Source organism: Macrotis lagotis, chromosome X, assembly GCF_037893015.1.
Source record: "Macrotis lagotis isolate mMagLag1 chromosome X, bilby.v1.9.chrom.fasta, whole genome shotgun sequence".
NCBI lineage: Eukaryota > Metazoa > Chordata > Mammalia > Peramelemorphia > Peramelidae > Macrotis > Macrotis lagotis.
In genome coordinates this window covers 665,763,769-665,780,436 of record NC_133666.1, presented here as the reverse complement: position 1 = coordinate 665,780,436, position 16,668 = coordinate 665,763,769, and the positions used below count along the sequence as shown (strand labels likewise).

The window sequence follows — 16,668 nt, the reverse complement described above, 5'->3', positions numbered from 1 at the left end:
AGCTTTGAAGAAAGATGAGACCTTTAAAAGCAGAAACAGGTAGGGAAGCTGTTTCAGGAATTGGAGGCAGACTATTCAAAGACATGGAGATACAAGAATGAATTCTGTGAACAGTTAATGATAGAGTTTGACTCATGTTGACTGACCAACAATAGATCCTAGGTCAAGCCTCATTTGATCATTATTTGGCCCCAGATTGGCTCAGATGAATATAAATTGCAATGTTTTTGTTTTGACCAGAAACACTGAGGGTCTTCCCCTCCCCGATTTTTTTTAACTAGATAAAAGAGGTAATTTTTTTTGCTTCATTTTTTTCTTACCGAGATTTAATCACTGAATGAACATTGACTCAGACAGATCTGTTAAAAACCTTCTTTTAAAAAGATTAAGGTCTCTCACTGCATCTAGAACCCTCTTTAATTATCCTGATCCATATCTGGTGAGACTGGTGACTTTGCATAGCACTTCCTCACTTAAATCCAATTTACTTACATGTCATAGCATCACTTTCCTGATGTCGTGGTTGTCTTTAAGAAGGAAGGAAGGATGAACAACAACGTGAACAAAAAGTATTTTGTGGCCTTATTTCAATATGGTTTTTTCCCCTCTTAATTCTATTGATGTATTTTATTTAATGCATTTAAAACATAATTCTGAGAGGGCTCCATGCATTTCATTAGACTACTGGAAAACTCTTTGGCATAAAAATGTTAAAAGTCTCTGACTTAGATTATGACTCTGTAATAAGTTACTCTATCATTAATAACAGCTATGATAACGACAACCATAATAATGTTGATTCATAAAAAACTAAAAATAATATTTTAAATAACTGACATTCTGAATATTTATAATCAGAAAACTGTATGTAATGAAAAGTTTCAAAATAGACCTGATAGAACAATGAGAACAGAATGTGGTATGTAACATTCCATCAATCTGTTTTCAATTAGTCATTCTAAAAACGCTCAGTGAAGATGTTCTCATTTCTTTATACTTTCATTTAATTATAAAAAAAAGTGGCTATCCTCTCCCACTTTGCAATAGTCCAAAGAACATTAATATATTTTTTAACTTTGGGTAAGTAGAAAAATATGAGAAGAGATGAATTCTGGATAAGCCATAAGACTCTTTTGGGTAGTATCTTGTTTTGTGCGGCTCAGTGCAATTTGCTTTTGTTGAGTCCTACTAATAGATTTAAATGGTATATTGAGCACAGGGCAGATTTCTATATCCCTTGCCCAGATTATAGGGAGCTGCCAGCAAGGGATGAAAGAAGGCTTCTTATTTTCCCCCCATTTTTAAGTAAACCTCAAGACAAGTCAAAGATTTAGGAGGTGATCAAGTCCAACCCTTATCATTTTGAAGATGAAGAAAGGGAGGTCAGGGAGCCCACCTATACTGCAGTGCCACCCTGAGATAATGGTTGGATTTTAGCAGGTGCTTTCAAAGGGGCTGGAATCTTCTTTTGAGGGTAATCTTGGTGCTACTGATCCATAAAAGTTTCCCTGATTTTTTCTTCACTGTCCCAGTCCTCTTCTTTCTAATTGCCTTCTCATGCATTTGCCTTCTCAAATGTTTCTTGCTTTCCATCTGATAATATAGATGCAAAATGGCCCTAGATGGCAGAATTAGGAGAAACGAGAAGAAGCTGCAAAGAAACCAATTTTAGAGTGATGTCAAAAAGGACTTCATAACTATTCATAGAGAATGGACTGTATTGAAAGGGGGAGAATGGGGGTTTACCTCATTGGAGCTCTATAGATATATTTAAATCTATGTCTTTGTCTTTGTCTTTGTCTTTGTCTTTGTCTATGCCTATATCTATATCTACTTATAGAAGGAAGGAGCTCACAGAATCTCTTTGCCACTAAATGCCACCTTTAACTTTTATATGACCTTATTTCACCTTGGGCAGGAACATGGGCATCTTGTGAACACATCCTCCCTTGTCCTCGTCCCTTCCCAGTTCACATTCCTAAAAGTGAATGGGAAATAAGGATTTAGGATAATGTCTTCACAAACATGAATTTGACTTAACTTTTTATTTTTTTGAGTTTTTATCTTTTTATAAAGTTGTCATTAACTGGTGAATGGAATAGCTTTTACACAGTCTATAAGTTGTATCAATGACAAGGGGAATCACTGTAATAAAAATGTTGAAATCTTAATAGTACCATTTAAAGGCATTGTCTTTTTTCACAAGACAATTTCCTCCCCTTTCCTTCCATCATTTTTGGATGAAGGCAAATGGAAGGATGTTCATTTGGCAGATCTTCTTGTTTTGCAAGTGTTTTCTATTTGTACTGAGGGTTTATTAGTTGAAAATCATAGTGTCAGGGGCTAGGGGAGGGATGGAGATGAAAAAAGGCAGAGTCTCAGTGTCTGTGGATCACCTTGATGGTAATTTTATTCTTTAGGAGATAGAGTGTAAGGGAAAGAATCACTATTTCAATTCAATTCAATTCGGTTTCATTCAACAAATATTTATAAAGCAATGGGGAAGCCATATTTGTATCTTTCCTCTCCTGGCATGAACTACTCCATCATTGAACTAAGCTCCGTTACAGGGCAAAATGAACTGTCATAGCTACTCTTTATGGGTTAATGTCCCCGCTCCTCCTTAGGCCCCTGAGACATTAAAAAAAAACAACCAAAATTACTTGCTCTTCTCTACTGAGGCCAATGACAAATTGATACATTTCTACCCCACTTCCAAGGTAAATTGCCCACCCAGACGTGATTACTCTATGTGTATTCACACATATGTATATACATGTGTGCACACATATGCATATATGTATTTATGAATATATCTTCATTAAATTATATACAGAGCTCTCAGACAGAGGAATGATATCAATTAACTTATCTCTTATCTTCCAAGTTTTTAATAACAATAATAACAATTTTAATAACAATAATAATCGATTCTGTGTACCTACATATGAATATGTATATGTATATGAAAAAATATGTATATGCAAGAAATTATATACAAAGTTCTCTTTTCTCACAGCAGTGAGGCTTCTCAATCTGTTCTACATCCCAAGTCTGTGATCTGTGGTTCTCTTTCCCAACAATGCCTACTATGTGACAGGAATTCTTCTTAGGTCTTGAAAAAGAAAAAAGTGCACTAGTCTCTGCCTTCAAGGAGCCTCAGGATTGGGAAAAGCAACATGTTCACAAGCAAGACAAGCTATATACAAAGTAATACAAATGAAACTCCTTTCAAAAGATTCATAATTTTCCCCTTTCAAGATGGTAAGAGAGTTGATAACTCGGGGGACTGGAAAGAGCATGTAGAAGAAGGGAATCCTTGAATTAGTCTGAAAGGAAGCTAGGATCCCATGAGGCAAAGGTGATGAGATAGTCCATTCCCAAGGTGGGGGGCAAGTTATGCCAGGGCCCAAAATCCCAGAAGGGATTTTGAATATGGTGGCCAGTTACCAGCATAGTTTGACTAGATCTCTGATCTACAAGGATGAATCTGCTACCAGAGAAGAAATAATTAGAATTCTAAGTGATAGATGTTTTCTTCTGGAAAGTTCCTTCTAATCCTCATTCCCCTATATGTATGGTGTCACTATTAGAATATTAAAGCTTCTTAAGGACTGTGTTTAATGTTTGTATCCTTAGGACCTAGTCCAGTATCTGACAATGGCAAAAGCTTAGTAAAAGTGTGTGTGTGTGTGTGTGTGTGTGTGTGTGTGTGTGTGTATTCATTTGCTAATGAATTGTTGAAGACATGTCTTCATTAATGATAATGTTAGTAATGGATTCTTGGCTCCAGTGAGTTGGGATCCAGGTATTCACAGAGTTGCAGAGGCAGGAAGTGCAAAGGAATGTGGTCCAGTTTGGCAGGAGCATAATGCATGGGAAAGGGCAATTATATGAGCTTGAGCTGGAAGGAGAAGGTTGTATCTCCCATTATAAACACACAGTTTGGCATGAACCAGGGAATCAAAAGGACGAAACCTGCCCCCAAATTCAGATGAGGGTAATTACATAATTTTGCAACATCTGTGGTTTTTTATGGCTCCCAAGGTTGGCGGACATGGGGAGAGTTAAACACCCTGAGATAATATGCCATCTCTGAACGCCCCATTTAATCGACGATGGCTCTCCTTTTCAGGAAGCCTGTTAGTTTCCCCTCTGAGCCCAGACCATCAGAGGAAATCCTATGATTTACTCTTTTTATCGATGTGGCTGGTCTCCTTGTTGAACTTGACGGTAATTTTTTGACACGGAAAGGCAAAATGTGACTGTTTATTACACTGTTGATGCCTTGCTGATGCTCTGTTTTAAATTGGGCTTTATTTGTATTTTTTTCCTTCCTAGAGTAAACACCTCCTTCTATGAGATCTTGCAGATGGACTTTGAAGTCGACAACAGTAGTGGGTTGGCAGGGGCTCAGCAAGTTACCTGGCAGATCGAGTACCCTGAGGAAGACTCGCCAGGTGAATTGGTGGTCTCTGAGATCTTCATCAGCCAGACAACATACGCCGGCATCGTTCCTCTGGCAATGGTAAGAAATAGCTTCTTGTAACAAAAACGTTTTCTTTGCGTCCTCTTAGTATTCAAGCACACATGAAACATGCGGTAATTCGCCACTTCCCATGCACCTGCTGCAAGTTGTTTAAACAGGAAAAATACATTTCAATAACATTTTATTTACCCAATATACCATAACAGCTCCTTGGAAACCATTAGAGTCTATTGTGTGAATCCTTTTTCGTTTGTGGATTATTGGTCTGATATGCTGAAATGGTTCCTCTGGAGCACTTGTTTTCTATTGCCATCATCTGATTGCCATACGTGTTCACTAGGGCTAACTGTTACAATTAGTTAAGGCATTCTTATTGAAATATGTTAGGGTTGGAAATCTTGTAATGAAATCATCTCTAAAGAAGTAAGGCAGAGGGTGACCTAGAGGTCAGTTAGAGAGATGTCTGGAAGATACTAGGAGGTTGAACTACATTCAGTATGATAACTATGTCACTGCCCCTATTCAATAAATGTCAGTGGCTCCCTACTACCTCCAGAATCAAATATCAGCTCCTTTGTTTGACTTTTAAAGTTTTCCAAACCTGATAGCTTTCTAACCTTCAGATCCTGTTGTTGTTCAGTCATTTCAATTGTGTCCAATTCTTTGTAACCTCATATGGAGTTTTCTTTTTTTTTCTTTTTTAGGTTTTTGCAAGGCAAATGGGGTTAAGTGGCTTGCCCAAGGCCATGTAGCTAGGTAATTATTAAGTGTCTGAGGCCAGATTTGAACTCAGGTACCCCTGACTCCAAGGCTGGTGCTCTATCCACTGTGCCACCTAGCTACCCCATATGGAGTTTTCTTGGCAGAGATACTGCAGTGATTTGTCATTTCTTTCATCAGTTAATTTTGCAGGAGAAGAAACTGAAGCAAAGAGGGTTAAGTAATTTACCCAGGGACACACAGTCATTGTCTGAGGCCAAATTTGAACTCAGGTCTTCCTGAGTCCAATTCCAGTGCTCTGTTCCTTGTGCCAGTTATTGCCTTTATCATACTTGACTACCCATCTTTATACTCTACTAGACTTCCCGTTCTCGAGCACAACAAAAACACCCTATCTCCTGACTGGGCTTTTCCCAGGCTGTCCCCCATCCCTAGAATTCTCCCTCTACCCACTGGACTTCCCTGGTTTCTTTAAGTCTCTATAAAGTTATTTCATATCTATAACTGATATCATATCAATTGCCTTTTCAGTGGATGGAGGTGAGGAACAGAAGGGAGGGAGAGAATGTGGAACTCAACATAAAAAAAAATGTTAAAAATAAATAATAAATGGGGCCTTTTTGCCTCCATCCCCTATTACTAGTCCATTACATCTGATTTCCACTTGTATATATCTTGTATAATACAAGTATTTAAATCTTTAATATTTGCAAAGTCTTTTACAAATATTGTCCTATTTTGTCCTCACAATCACCCTAGAAAAGTAGCTGTTGCTCTTATCCCCATTGTTATTATCCCTAGTAAGTGATTTCTTGACTCTAAATCCAGTGTCCATACCTCCTCAGATGAAGTGACAGAGTGAATAATGAGCCAAGATGATGGTAATCTATCCCAGGGCATGACTCAGCTTTCCAACCATTGTGCTATCTGAGCTGCTTAACTTGTGTGTAAGTAGCCATTTGTGTATTGTCTTCCTCATTTGAATGGAAACTCTTTGAAGACAAGAGCCCTGTTTTTAACCTTACCCAACTCTCCAGTCTGAACGTGGTTCCTGGCACGTTATTGACTTACTAAGGGCTGCTTGAATGGGGAATGATTTGGTTATGCTCAGCAAAACAGTGACCCCAAACAATCCTCAAGGACTCAGGTTGAAAAGTGCTCTCTGTCTTCAGACAAAGAACTGATGTGGTCTGGATGAAGACTGAAACATACTTTTCTTCCCTCTTACCCTTCCTTCCTTCCTTCCTTCCTTCCTTCCTTCCTTCCTTCCTTCCTTCCTTCCTTCCTTCCTTCCTTCCTTCCCCTCCTTCCTTCCATCCTTCTTTCCTTCCCTCCTTCTTTTGCAGAAATGTTATGAATGCATATGTATAAATGATATCAGATTGCTTGCCATCTCAGGGATGGGGAAGAGGAGAGAGGGACGGATAGAATTTGGAACTCAAAACTTAAAAATAATCAACTGAAATTGTTTTTACATGTAATTGGAGAAAATTAAATATTATTAAAAAATAAAAACCATTGATATAGTCTCTGCATAACTATTAAAATGTCATTGGGAAATGTTTACCAATATTTCAAAAAATGCAACACAAAAAAAATTCTTCTTGATGGCGGTGATGATGATGTAAGAGGTGGTTTAGGGAGATAACCTGGGAAAGGTAGGAAGGGAAAAGGAAGTGGTCTCCCTTTACAGCAAAGGTAAAATGAGGGAAGTGAGCTGAGCCAAGCTTGTATTTATAGCTTCTGGAGTGTTGGACAGATCCTCAGTTGAAGATGTAGGGATTGAACATGGATTCACAGATGAATGTAGACAGAAAGGATCTATGGGAGAATATAGGCATAGATTCTTCAGGATAAGAAGGTGTCTATGGACCCCAGGACTCTAGATCTTAGTTGGAAGAGAACTCAAGAGGCCAACTAGTCCAATTCAATTTTCTAGCAATAAGAGACTGCTAGGGAGATGCTTATTAACTGATGATCCTGAACAAGATACTTCACCTCTGTCTACCTCAGTTTCCTCAATTGAGAAATGAGGTTAATAAGAGCACACACTTTTCAGGGTTGTGGTGAGGATCAAATGAAATAAGATCTATATAGCATTTAACCCAGTTTCTCATGCATAGTAGATCCTTAAAAAATTCTTCTCTTCTCTTCCTCACACACCTACAGTGAAGAGATTCTGTCTTGGGGACATCAAATAATTTAGAGCTGGAAGGGACCTCAGAGACCGTATCGTTCATCCCTTTCATTTCACACATAAAGTGACTCTAGAACATAGAAGCTGTTTAGTCCAGTGCTTCTATCCACCTTCAAACAATCCTTATGTATTCAAATGATCCTCAGCTCAATTTTATTTATTTGAAGTATTGAACTGTTTCCCTCACTCTCCACAGTGCACTAGAAAAAGCCACCATTTGACACAGATTTAAAACATATGTGAAACCATACTTTTTGTAATTATCAGTTCTTTCTCTCGAGGTTGACAAAATCTTCTTTCAAAGATCCTTTATGGTTGATTCGAACCATTTGAGTCTTAAGCTAGTTCTAAAGACTAATGGTCCACTGAGCTCTCAATGATTCCTCCTTTGTGCCTCAGTTTACAAATACAACTCCCAAGCTAATCCTGAGCTCATGGATTTTTGGAGATCCGATAAGTGATAAGAACACTGTATTTGTATTTCCCTTTGGGTTCTCTGGCATGTGTAGCTGGTCAACTCAATAAGCATAATTTGAATTACTCAGGGTAGAGTTAGATAATAGAGTCCCATGTGGTCTTGTTGCTAGTCAGATTTTGTTACAGGAGGGATCAGAGACCACTTTTTATAAATAGCTTCAATCACTCATCCATTCAGTCATCTATTTATTCATTCATTCATACATTCCCTAGCTGCTGGAGGGTATCTATGAAGCAAGAATCTTTTAGACATTTGACACTGTCAGAGCTGTTGTCCAGAGTAGCAACTTCTTCACTAGGACATCTCAGCAAAGGTCCCTGCAGTCCTCTGACAGGAGATGCATTGTCTTGTGACTTATGTCCTGCCATTGGACTTTGATGACTCTGGAGAAGAGTGGCTCCAGCCACCTCACTTAAGCTCAACTCACTTGTAAGTCAAGACATCACCCTCATGATTTTATTGGTCCTCTTTGAGAATGAAGGACAAATAAGAACAATGAGAACAGCTTCTCCTGTCTCCTGCTGTGATATGATGGTTGGTGTTGGCAGGACTGTAACCTGGAAAATCCCTCTACCTCCTGTCCTTTCAGACTTGTTATGCTGTTTCTGATCCTTAAAACAAGGGTGGCTTCCCATGTATAGAATGCACAATGTGACTCTTTTCTTTTCATTATTCTCTTCCTGGAGCCCATCAAGCTAATTTGTACAGAACTGTAATTTTTTTGTCAGTGTGTTAGGTTGCAGGTGGCCATAATTATAGGTTCTTGAGTACTGGCACATGAAATGGGAGCATTTACTCCAGGATACCTTTAGACTCACCATAGCAATTGGCTCTGAAATGTCTTCAGACATGGGGACCTTGAATAGATGTAGAAATGCAACTGGTGATCTGCAACATCTTTCCAACAGCTGTCATTCGCACTGCTCCAAGCTCTGCTGGTTGGTGAATGGCACTAAGGTAGAGTTTTCAACTTCCTGTTCTTAGAGAAAGATGGAACCTGCTTTTTCTGGTTCATTCTTAACTTCTTTCTCCACAACTGTTGCATTTTTACAAGGCAGTGAGTTTTTTCTTTCCCAATTTGAAGTAAAAATGGCAGATTATTGTTCTAGAGAATTTAAAAAAAGAGCTGATTTCCCTATCTTCTTAGTTTTATAGTAGCAATGATAATATTTTTGTGTATATATATAATATGTTTTATGTATATTTTTGCATATACAATACAATATATTTTGCATAGAGATGTTTTGTAATGAAATAGACGACTAACTTTACAGTCAGGAAGACCTGGGTCCAGGTATTATCCTCCTCATCATCAGTGGCATCTTCACTAGCATTTACATGTCACTTTAAGATTTGCAAAACACTTTATATATGTAAACTCATTTGATTCTTTTAAGCTAAGTGACAGGTGCTATTATTATAATACTCATTTTAAAAAAATTTCTTTTTTATTTTATTTATAGCAATGGGGTTAAGTGACTTGCCCAAGGTCACACAGCTAGGCAATTATTAAGTGTCTGAGGTTGAATTTGAACTCAGGTTCTCCTGACTCCAGGGCTGGTACTCTAGCTGCCTCTGTACTCACTTTACAGATGAGGAAATCAAGATAGAGATTAAGTGACTTGCCCAAGATCTTACGACTAGTAAATATCTGAGATCAGATTTTAACTTAGGTCTTCCTAACTCCAAATTCTGCTCTTAATTCACTGCACAACTTCTTGTGTGACATGTCCCAGCTGCATGACAGTGGGCAAGTCATTAACCCTTTCAGTGACCTGGGTAAACCCTTTAAGACACTGTGCTATGGACAAGTTGCTGATCTGTCTAAGAAATTAGAAGTTGAAAACTTGAAGTTGGGGGTCTCATCCTGGGCGTTTTCAATGAGATCACCTGTTGTACAAAGAATAAACCCCAGTCTACTGAGAAATGCTTTCCTTTGGTCATGCCAATTACAATTTCATTGTTAAATCTCCAGTGTGTGAAGGAGATGGAGGGGGGGGGCATAACTATGCCCAATTTACAGATAGGAAAACCAGAGAATGGGGAGTATATTGCACTGAAATCTGGGTTCTTAACCTGGGGTCCATAGGTTTCTTGATTTATGGGTAGATTTCCAGAGGTTCATGAACTAATATGAGAAAAATAACATCTTTACTTCAATATTTTTTCTTTGTAATTCTATTATTTATTTTTTACATTTATAAACATAATTCTGAGAAGAGGCCAATGACTTTGCCTAGTTACCAAAAGTATCCAGGACACAAAAGAGGTGACTACAATCTGATTCACAGTCAGTGAACTGGGTTAGAAGTCTCCTCTGCAATTTAGTACTTGGGGGAACATGAACAAGTTACTTAGCTTCTTTAGCCTCAGTTTCCTAATTAAAATGAGGCTTTTGTACTTGATGCCTTCTACAATCTCCTTCAGCTTTCAATTTATGATTCTCCAATCTATTAACTTCTCCATGCCTTAGTTTCTTCATCTGTAAAATGAAGAACTTGGATGTGGTCATCTTGAACATTCCTTCCTGCTCTACCTATGATCTGTGATTAGGCTAGGGTGATAAAGGGACTCATGGTCAAGCTGGTTTCCTAGTTCCCAGCCCAGGAATTATCCTCTGGCCCGTGATCTTCTTGGTTGAAGGCCTGTGTGCCTGTAGAAAGCCTGGCAATCTTAGGTATCATCATTTTGCCTCTCTTTGTAGCTCTAGCACGGTGTCTCACACATGGTAAGCAATGAATGCTTATTGGCTACCTGTGAACTGTTCCAACGTGTATCCTAAACAGAGATAGCTCCAAGTCATGTGGGCTTCTTAGAATGAATGGACTGTGATGAATCTATGAATCTTGGTAGATAAGAACAAAGGCTTGGTTTAGAGTCAGAAGTGAATTGATGGCAGATGCCTCAGGGCTGTGCCCAAGTGGAGACCTTTGTCAGTCTAATTGCTGAGTCTCTCATCGGGGAACTGGCTAGCAAGGCACAGGGATACTCTGATTCATGGGTAAGGACCCAGTAATCACAGAACCACAGATTCATGAGTAATCAGAACTGTATGTCACTTCAGTGACCATCAAGTCAGCCCCTTAGCAGAAATTAGACCTCCCTACATCATAACTGACAAGTATTTATCCAGTCTTTGATTGAAGACCTCCAGTGAAAAGGAATTCACTATCTCTTGAGGCAACTAAGGTGTTTTCTTTTTTTGCTAAGGTCAAAAATAAAGTGAAAATATATTGTTCAGTTGTTCCAGTCATGTCTGACTCTCCATGATTCCATTTGGCATTTCCTTGGCAGAGATACGGGACTGGTTTTCCATTTCCTTCTCCACACCATTGGCTAGATGAGGAGACTGAGGCAAATAGGGTTAAGTGGCTTGTCTAGGGTTACATAGCTCAGAAATAGAACTATGTGAAGAGGCACACATAGCTAGGAAGTGGCTGGTACTCCTGACTCCAGGTCCAGTATTCTATCCACTATGCCACCAAATTGAAAGGCAGATCTGGGGAAGGAGGACTTATTCTCCCTGTTCAAAGGCAAGGCTCAGGTAGGGGAACTGCTGGAAAGGTAAAACAATAGAGATTTCAGACTTTGGAATTAGAATCAAATCTTGGTTTTATCACTTATACCTGAGTGACCTTGAGCAAGTCAGCACACCTTTCTCATCTGTAAAATGAAGAACTGAAACTGAATCTAAGGTTCCTTTCAGCATAAAATCTGCGATCCTTTGACTTGGGAGGATCAAGTTATTTCTGAAGTGGGAAGAATGAAGAATGAAGGTTCCCATTTTTTTGGGGGGTATGTATTACAAAAGAGACTGAACAAATCATAATCTGTCTTGAGTTGTAGAGTCCTACAGGACTTCTAGGTAATAGAAAGTGGCCAGGAGACTAATTTATTCCTTTACGGAACCAACTGTGTGATCTCAGAAAAGCTGCTTTTCTCTGGGCCTCAATTTTGTTATCTGTAAAATGAAAACTTCAGGTAGGATAACCACTGAAATAGAGTACATCTCTAAATTTATGATCCTGCTTCCTAAATCATCTTTCACAGATTCGGAACTCCCACTCTTGGGCTGAGATGGTCTGATTTAATGACTGTGTAAGTAGTGCAAATTCACATTATTACATGCAGCCAACCTCAAGACCAAGCAACATGTCCATCCATCCATTTATTAACAGGTACTGTTTTAAGTATATGAAAAAGAAAGACATTCCCTGACCCCAAGAAGCCCAAAGTCTAGTGGGTAAGACAACACAGAAAAGAAAGTGACAAGGAATTTGAAAAGTCCCTGATGCAGGAGCAGGGTGGAGAATAGATTATATTATATTGTGCTATATATGAGAATATTTGCTCCTTGAGGTAAGAAGTAGTTTCATTTTAAAAATCAGAGGTACTAAATAATTGCATTTTTCATTTATTTATTCAAGTCTCAGAGAAGGATTTTAATCTAGTCCATAGTTAGGAAACTGCTGACTACTTGGTCTTTTTCCAAGTGTGAACTTTTCCAGGTATGACTTCCCTTTCCTTCTTTCTCTTCCTCACTCTATTTCTCTCCTTCTTCTCTCTCTCAGAGAGCCATCGTGTATAAAAAATTAAAGAGAAAAATAGAAAAAGAAGAAAACAAATTCAATTTAAAAAGGTGATAGGAGGGGAAAGGAATAAGTATCTATTAATCACCTACTATTATCCCATATGATCTTCACAGTAACTCTGGAAGGTGGTACTATTATTATCTTCATTTTACAGTAGGGGAAATTGAGGCAAATGGGTTAGGTGACTTACTCAGAGTCATATAGTAAGTGTCTAAAGTCTGATTTGAATTCAGGCCTTCCTGACTCAAGTCCCAGTTCCCTATCCACTTTGTCATCTAATATATCTAATTATATATCTTCTTTGGGATCTAAGGTCTTATATTCTAATGAGGTAGGGATATAGCATCATTCAAATAGAGAAGTATATAAGATATATACAGAGTAGATGAAAGACCCTAGAAGCCAAAAGTTTGGAGTTGGGAGAGGTCTTTTGTGGAAAGAGCTTGGGGCGGCTAGGTGGCGCAGTGGACAAAGCACCGGCCCTGGAGTCAGGAGTACCTGGGTTCAAATGCGGTCTCAGATACTTAATAATTACTTAGCTGTGTGGCCTTGGGCAAGCCGCTGAACCCCATTTGCCTTGCAAAAAAAAATCTAAAAAAAAAAAAAAGAAAGAGCTTGAGTTGAGTCTTGAAGGAAGCCAGAGGTTCTAGGAAGCAGAGGGGAGAAGCCAGAGAAGGTGAGTCTCCTTGAGTGCAATTAGGCTGGCCCTTTGGCAACTGGCAAAAGTTTCACCTCTCACTTTGGCAGAAAGCTTGTGTTTCAAGACAAAACTTTTAAGAGATCAGTGTCATACAACTCTACGGAGTAGCTTAGCAGTGTTTACTCTGCATTAGCTACTGTGTTATGCTCTGGAGATACAAAGAAAGGCAAAAACACGTTCCCTGATCTCAAGATGCCAATGAGAAGACAACGTGTTTAGTTGTTTTTCTGTTGTCTTTGATTCTTCAGGAACCCATTTGGGATTTTCTTGGCAAAGATACTGGAGCAATTTGTCATTTCCTTCTGCAGCTCATTTTACAGATGAGGAGACTAAGGCAAATAAAGTTAAGTGACTTGCACAGGGTCACACAGCCAGGAAGTGTCTGAGGGCATATTTGAACTCAGGAGGTTGATATTGGTAAGATTATTTGGAGATAATCAAGAGAAGGAAGGCACACATGTTACAAGGGATTGGGAAAGGCTTCCTATAGATGATGGAGCTCTAACTAAGACTTAAAAGAAGTCAGGAGATAGAGATGAGGAGGAACAGTGTGCCAGGCATAGGAGAATCAATGAAAATGTCTGGAGGTGGAACAGGAGGGCAATGTCACTGACTGGGGTGGGGTGAGAGCTTAGGTGTGAGAAGATTGGAAAGATAGGAAGGGTCAGGTTGTAAAGGGTTTTCAAACCAAACAGAAGGCTTTATATTTGATTCTGAAGATATGAAGGAGGCACTAGAGTTTGCTGAATAGTGAAATAATGTGGGTCAGACAAGTGCTTCAGGGACATCACTGTCAGCTGAATGGACACTTGAAGTAGGGAACCAACCAGAAGACTATTGTAATAGTTATTTGCAGGGGATGATGAGAACACATTTAATAAGGAGATAAGCATATATATGAAATAATATATTACTATATAATATTGATAATAATCAGTAATTGAAAAATTATTGCTATTAATTCATACAGGGCTACTAGGTGGTGCCATAATAAGTGAAACACTGGGCTTGGAATCAGAAAGACTCATTTTTCTGAGTTCAAATCCGGTCTCAGTCACTATTTCTGTGACTCTGGGCAAGTCACTTCACCCTGTTTGCCTCAGTTTCTCCATCTGTAAAATGAACTGGGAAAGGAAATAGCAAGCCATTATAGTATCCTTGTCAAGAAAACCCCAAATTAGGTCAGGAAGAGACAGATATGACTGAAAAGTGCTGAGCGACAAACTACCATTAATATATAATATGCAAATTACATACATAAATATATTTCCTTCCTTATTAAATGTACCTCATCACTTCATGCCAGAACTATTACAATAGCTTGCTGGTTGGTCTCCCTGCTTCAAGTCTTTCTCCATACCATTCAGCTAACAGTGAAATGTCTCTTTTTCCTCTATATCTTTTCAGATGTATGTATGTATGTATGTATATATGTATGTATCTGATTGTATCTGATTGTATCTGATTGCCTCACATTCCTGACCATCTTAAGTCATCCTGATTCATATCTAGCCATTGGACTCAGATGGTTCTGGAGGAGAAAGTGAGGTTGGTGACTTAGCACAGCCTCCTTCACTCAAATCCAATTCACTTACTTGTCAAGGCATTGACTTTCTGATGTTGTGGTCTTCTTTGAGAATAAAATGCAGACATCATCATCATCATCATCATTGTCATCATCATCATCAGAATTTTATAGACACACTATATACAAATATATGCAAACACATATACACATCACATGATATAGGCATATATACATGAATATTCTTCACCACTGGTTGTCTTTAAGTGGGTAACTTTTTGATGTTGGGATTGAACTCATAGTTCTCTAGGGAATCATTCTATCTCTGAAATTCTAGTATTCTTAACATTTTTTTTTTAACTTTAAGGTAATGAGGTTAAGTGGCTTGCCCAAGGCCACACATCTAGGTAATTATGAAGTGTCTGAGGTCACATTTGAACTCAGGTCCTCCTAACTCCAGGGCCAGTGCTCTATCCACTGAGCCACCTAGCTGCCCTCAAAGTTCTAGTTTTCTTTGATAATGAAATCATGTCAAAAGAAATCAGAGTCCAGGCTATGAATGATCTCAGAGGCTTTCTGAGTTTACACACCCATAAACATACTGCCCATATATAGACTAAATGATACAGTATTAGGTTCAGTATTAGGAACCTAAATCCCAGAAGACCACCATCTTAATAATAGTCTTCCAATGTGATCATCTAATGTGAGGGATGGATGTTTGTGCGTGCGTGTGTGTGTGTGTCTTAGCCTCACCACAAGGACTTAATCTTTAAGTCTCAAAATATTGTTTCCTTCCTGAAATGTGAGTTACTGGCTGAATGATAGTTGAATAATGCTGTGAGTCACTGAGACCCACAGATGGTCACATTCTTGCTACTTATGCCTCTCTAGAAGGAGAGATTGAATGATAGAATTTCCCATTGCTATCGGCAAAATACTCTGTCAGGGACAACAAGAAAAATGTCCCTTGAAGGACCTGTTTCTATAACTCAAGTTGTTGCGCTAAACACTATATTTACTTGTTTCTTAATGTGCCAGTGGAAAAGGATTCTTTGTAACCGGTGAGGGCCACAAGGGAGGAAGTGACTTCTTCGGATAGATAATAGCTCCATTTTTACAAAAAAAAAATAGGTGATTTGATTTAAAAAAAATATTTATCATTCTTGACAAACACCAGAAGAAACAGGAGCACAGTTCAAGGTTAAGATGTGGGAGCTACAAGTAAGCAGAATTGAGAGGTTAAGGGCAACAGCTACTTGATTTAGTGCATAGTGTCCAGTCTCTAGTCAGTACGATCTGAGTTCAAATGTGACCTCAGACATTTGCTGTGTGACCCTGAACAAATCTCTTAGCCCTATTTGCCTCAGTTTCCACATCTGTAAAATGAACTGGAGAATATGGAAAATCATTTCAGTATCTTTGCCAAGAAAACACCAAATGGAGTCATGAAGGTTGAGCGCAATTGAAATGAATGAACAACAGTGTGCTAGTGGATTCCTGCTGGCCATCAGATCCTTTGCCTAGAGTTGGAATGGACCTTCGAGACCATCTAGTTCAATCTTCTCATTTCACCAATGAGAGAACTTGTCCAAGTTCTAATAGTAAGTAGCGGTTAGGATACAAACTCTCTAATTTTGCACACATTGGCCTGTGAACATTGTGGCCTTTCCCTCCTTCCCCTGGGCTGCGGTTTTGCCCTTCTACCCCAGGAAAGGCTGAATTGGGGTATAGAGGCAAAATCAAACATTTCAATGAATCCTGGAGGAAGAGTCAGAGAGTCAGTCCTGATTTCTTGTTGGTCCAAGCATGGTGTCCAAGAGACCCTTCTAGGTTTCCTTTGATGACCTGATGAAATCATGAGATCATCCTATTTTCCAAGCTGCTACACTGCTCTGAGTCACTGAGATATTTTCTCCATCCTGCACTGGAGACAGAAAGTTTATTAAGTCATTGAAACCCCTGAT

At 38.8% G+C, this 16,668-nt stretch overlaps 1 protein-coding gene across 2 annotated transcripts in view; it reads left to right on the top strand.

Moving 5' to 3' along the window:
- Positions 1-16,668, top strand: part of TMEM132B (transmembrane protein 132B) — a 676,739-nt gene that overhangs the window by 444,928 nt on the left and 215,143 nt on the right. For both annotated transcript variants that reach the window (XM_074205372.1, XM_074205371.1), the window contains exon 4: positions 4,342-4,528. In XM_074205372.1, coding sequence (XP_074061473.1) covers positions 4,342-4,528 — 187 coding nt within the window. The remainder of the gene's footprint in view (positions 1-4,341; positions 4,529-16,668) is intronic.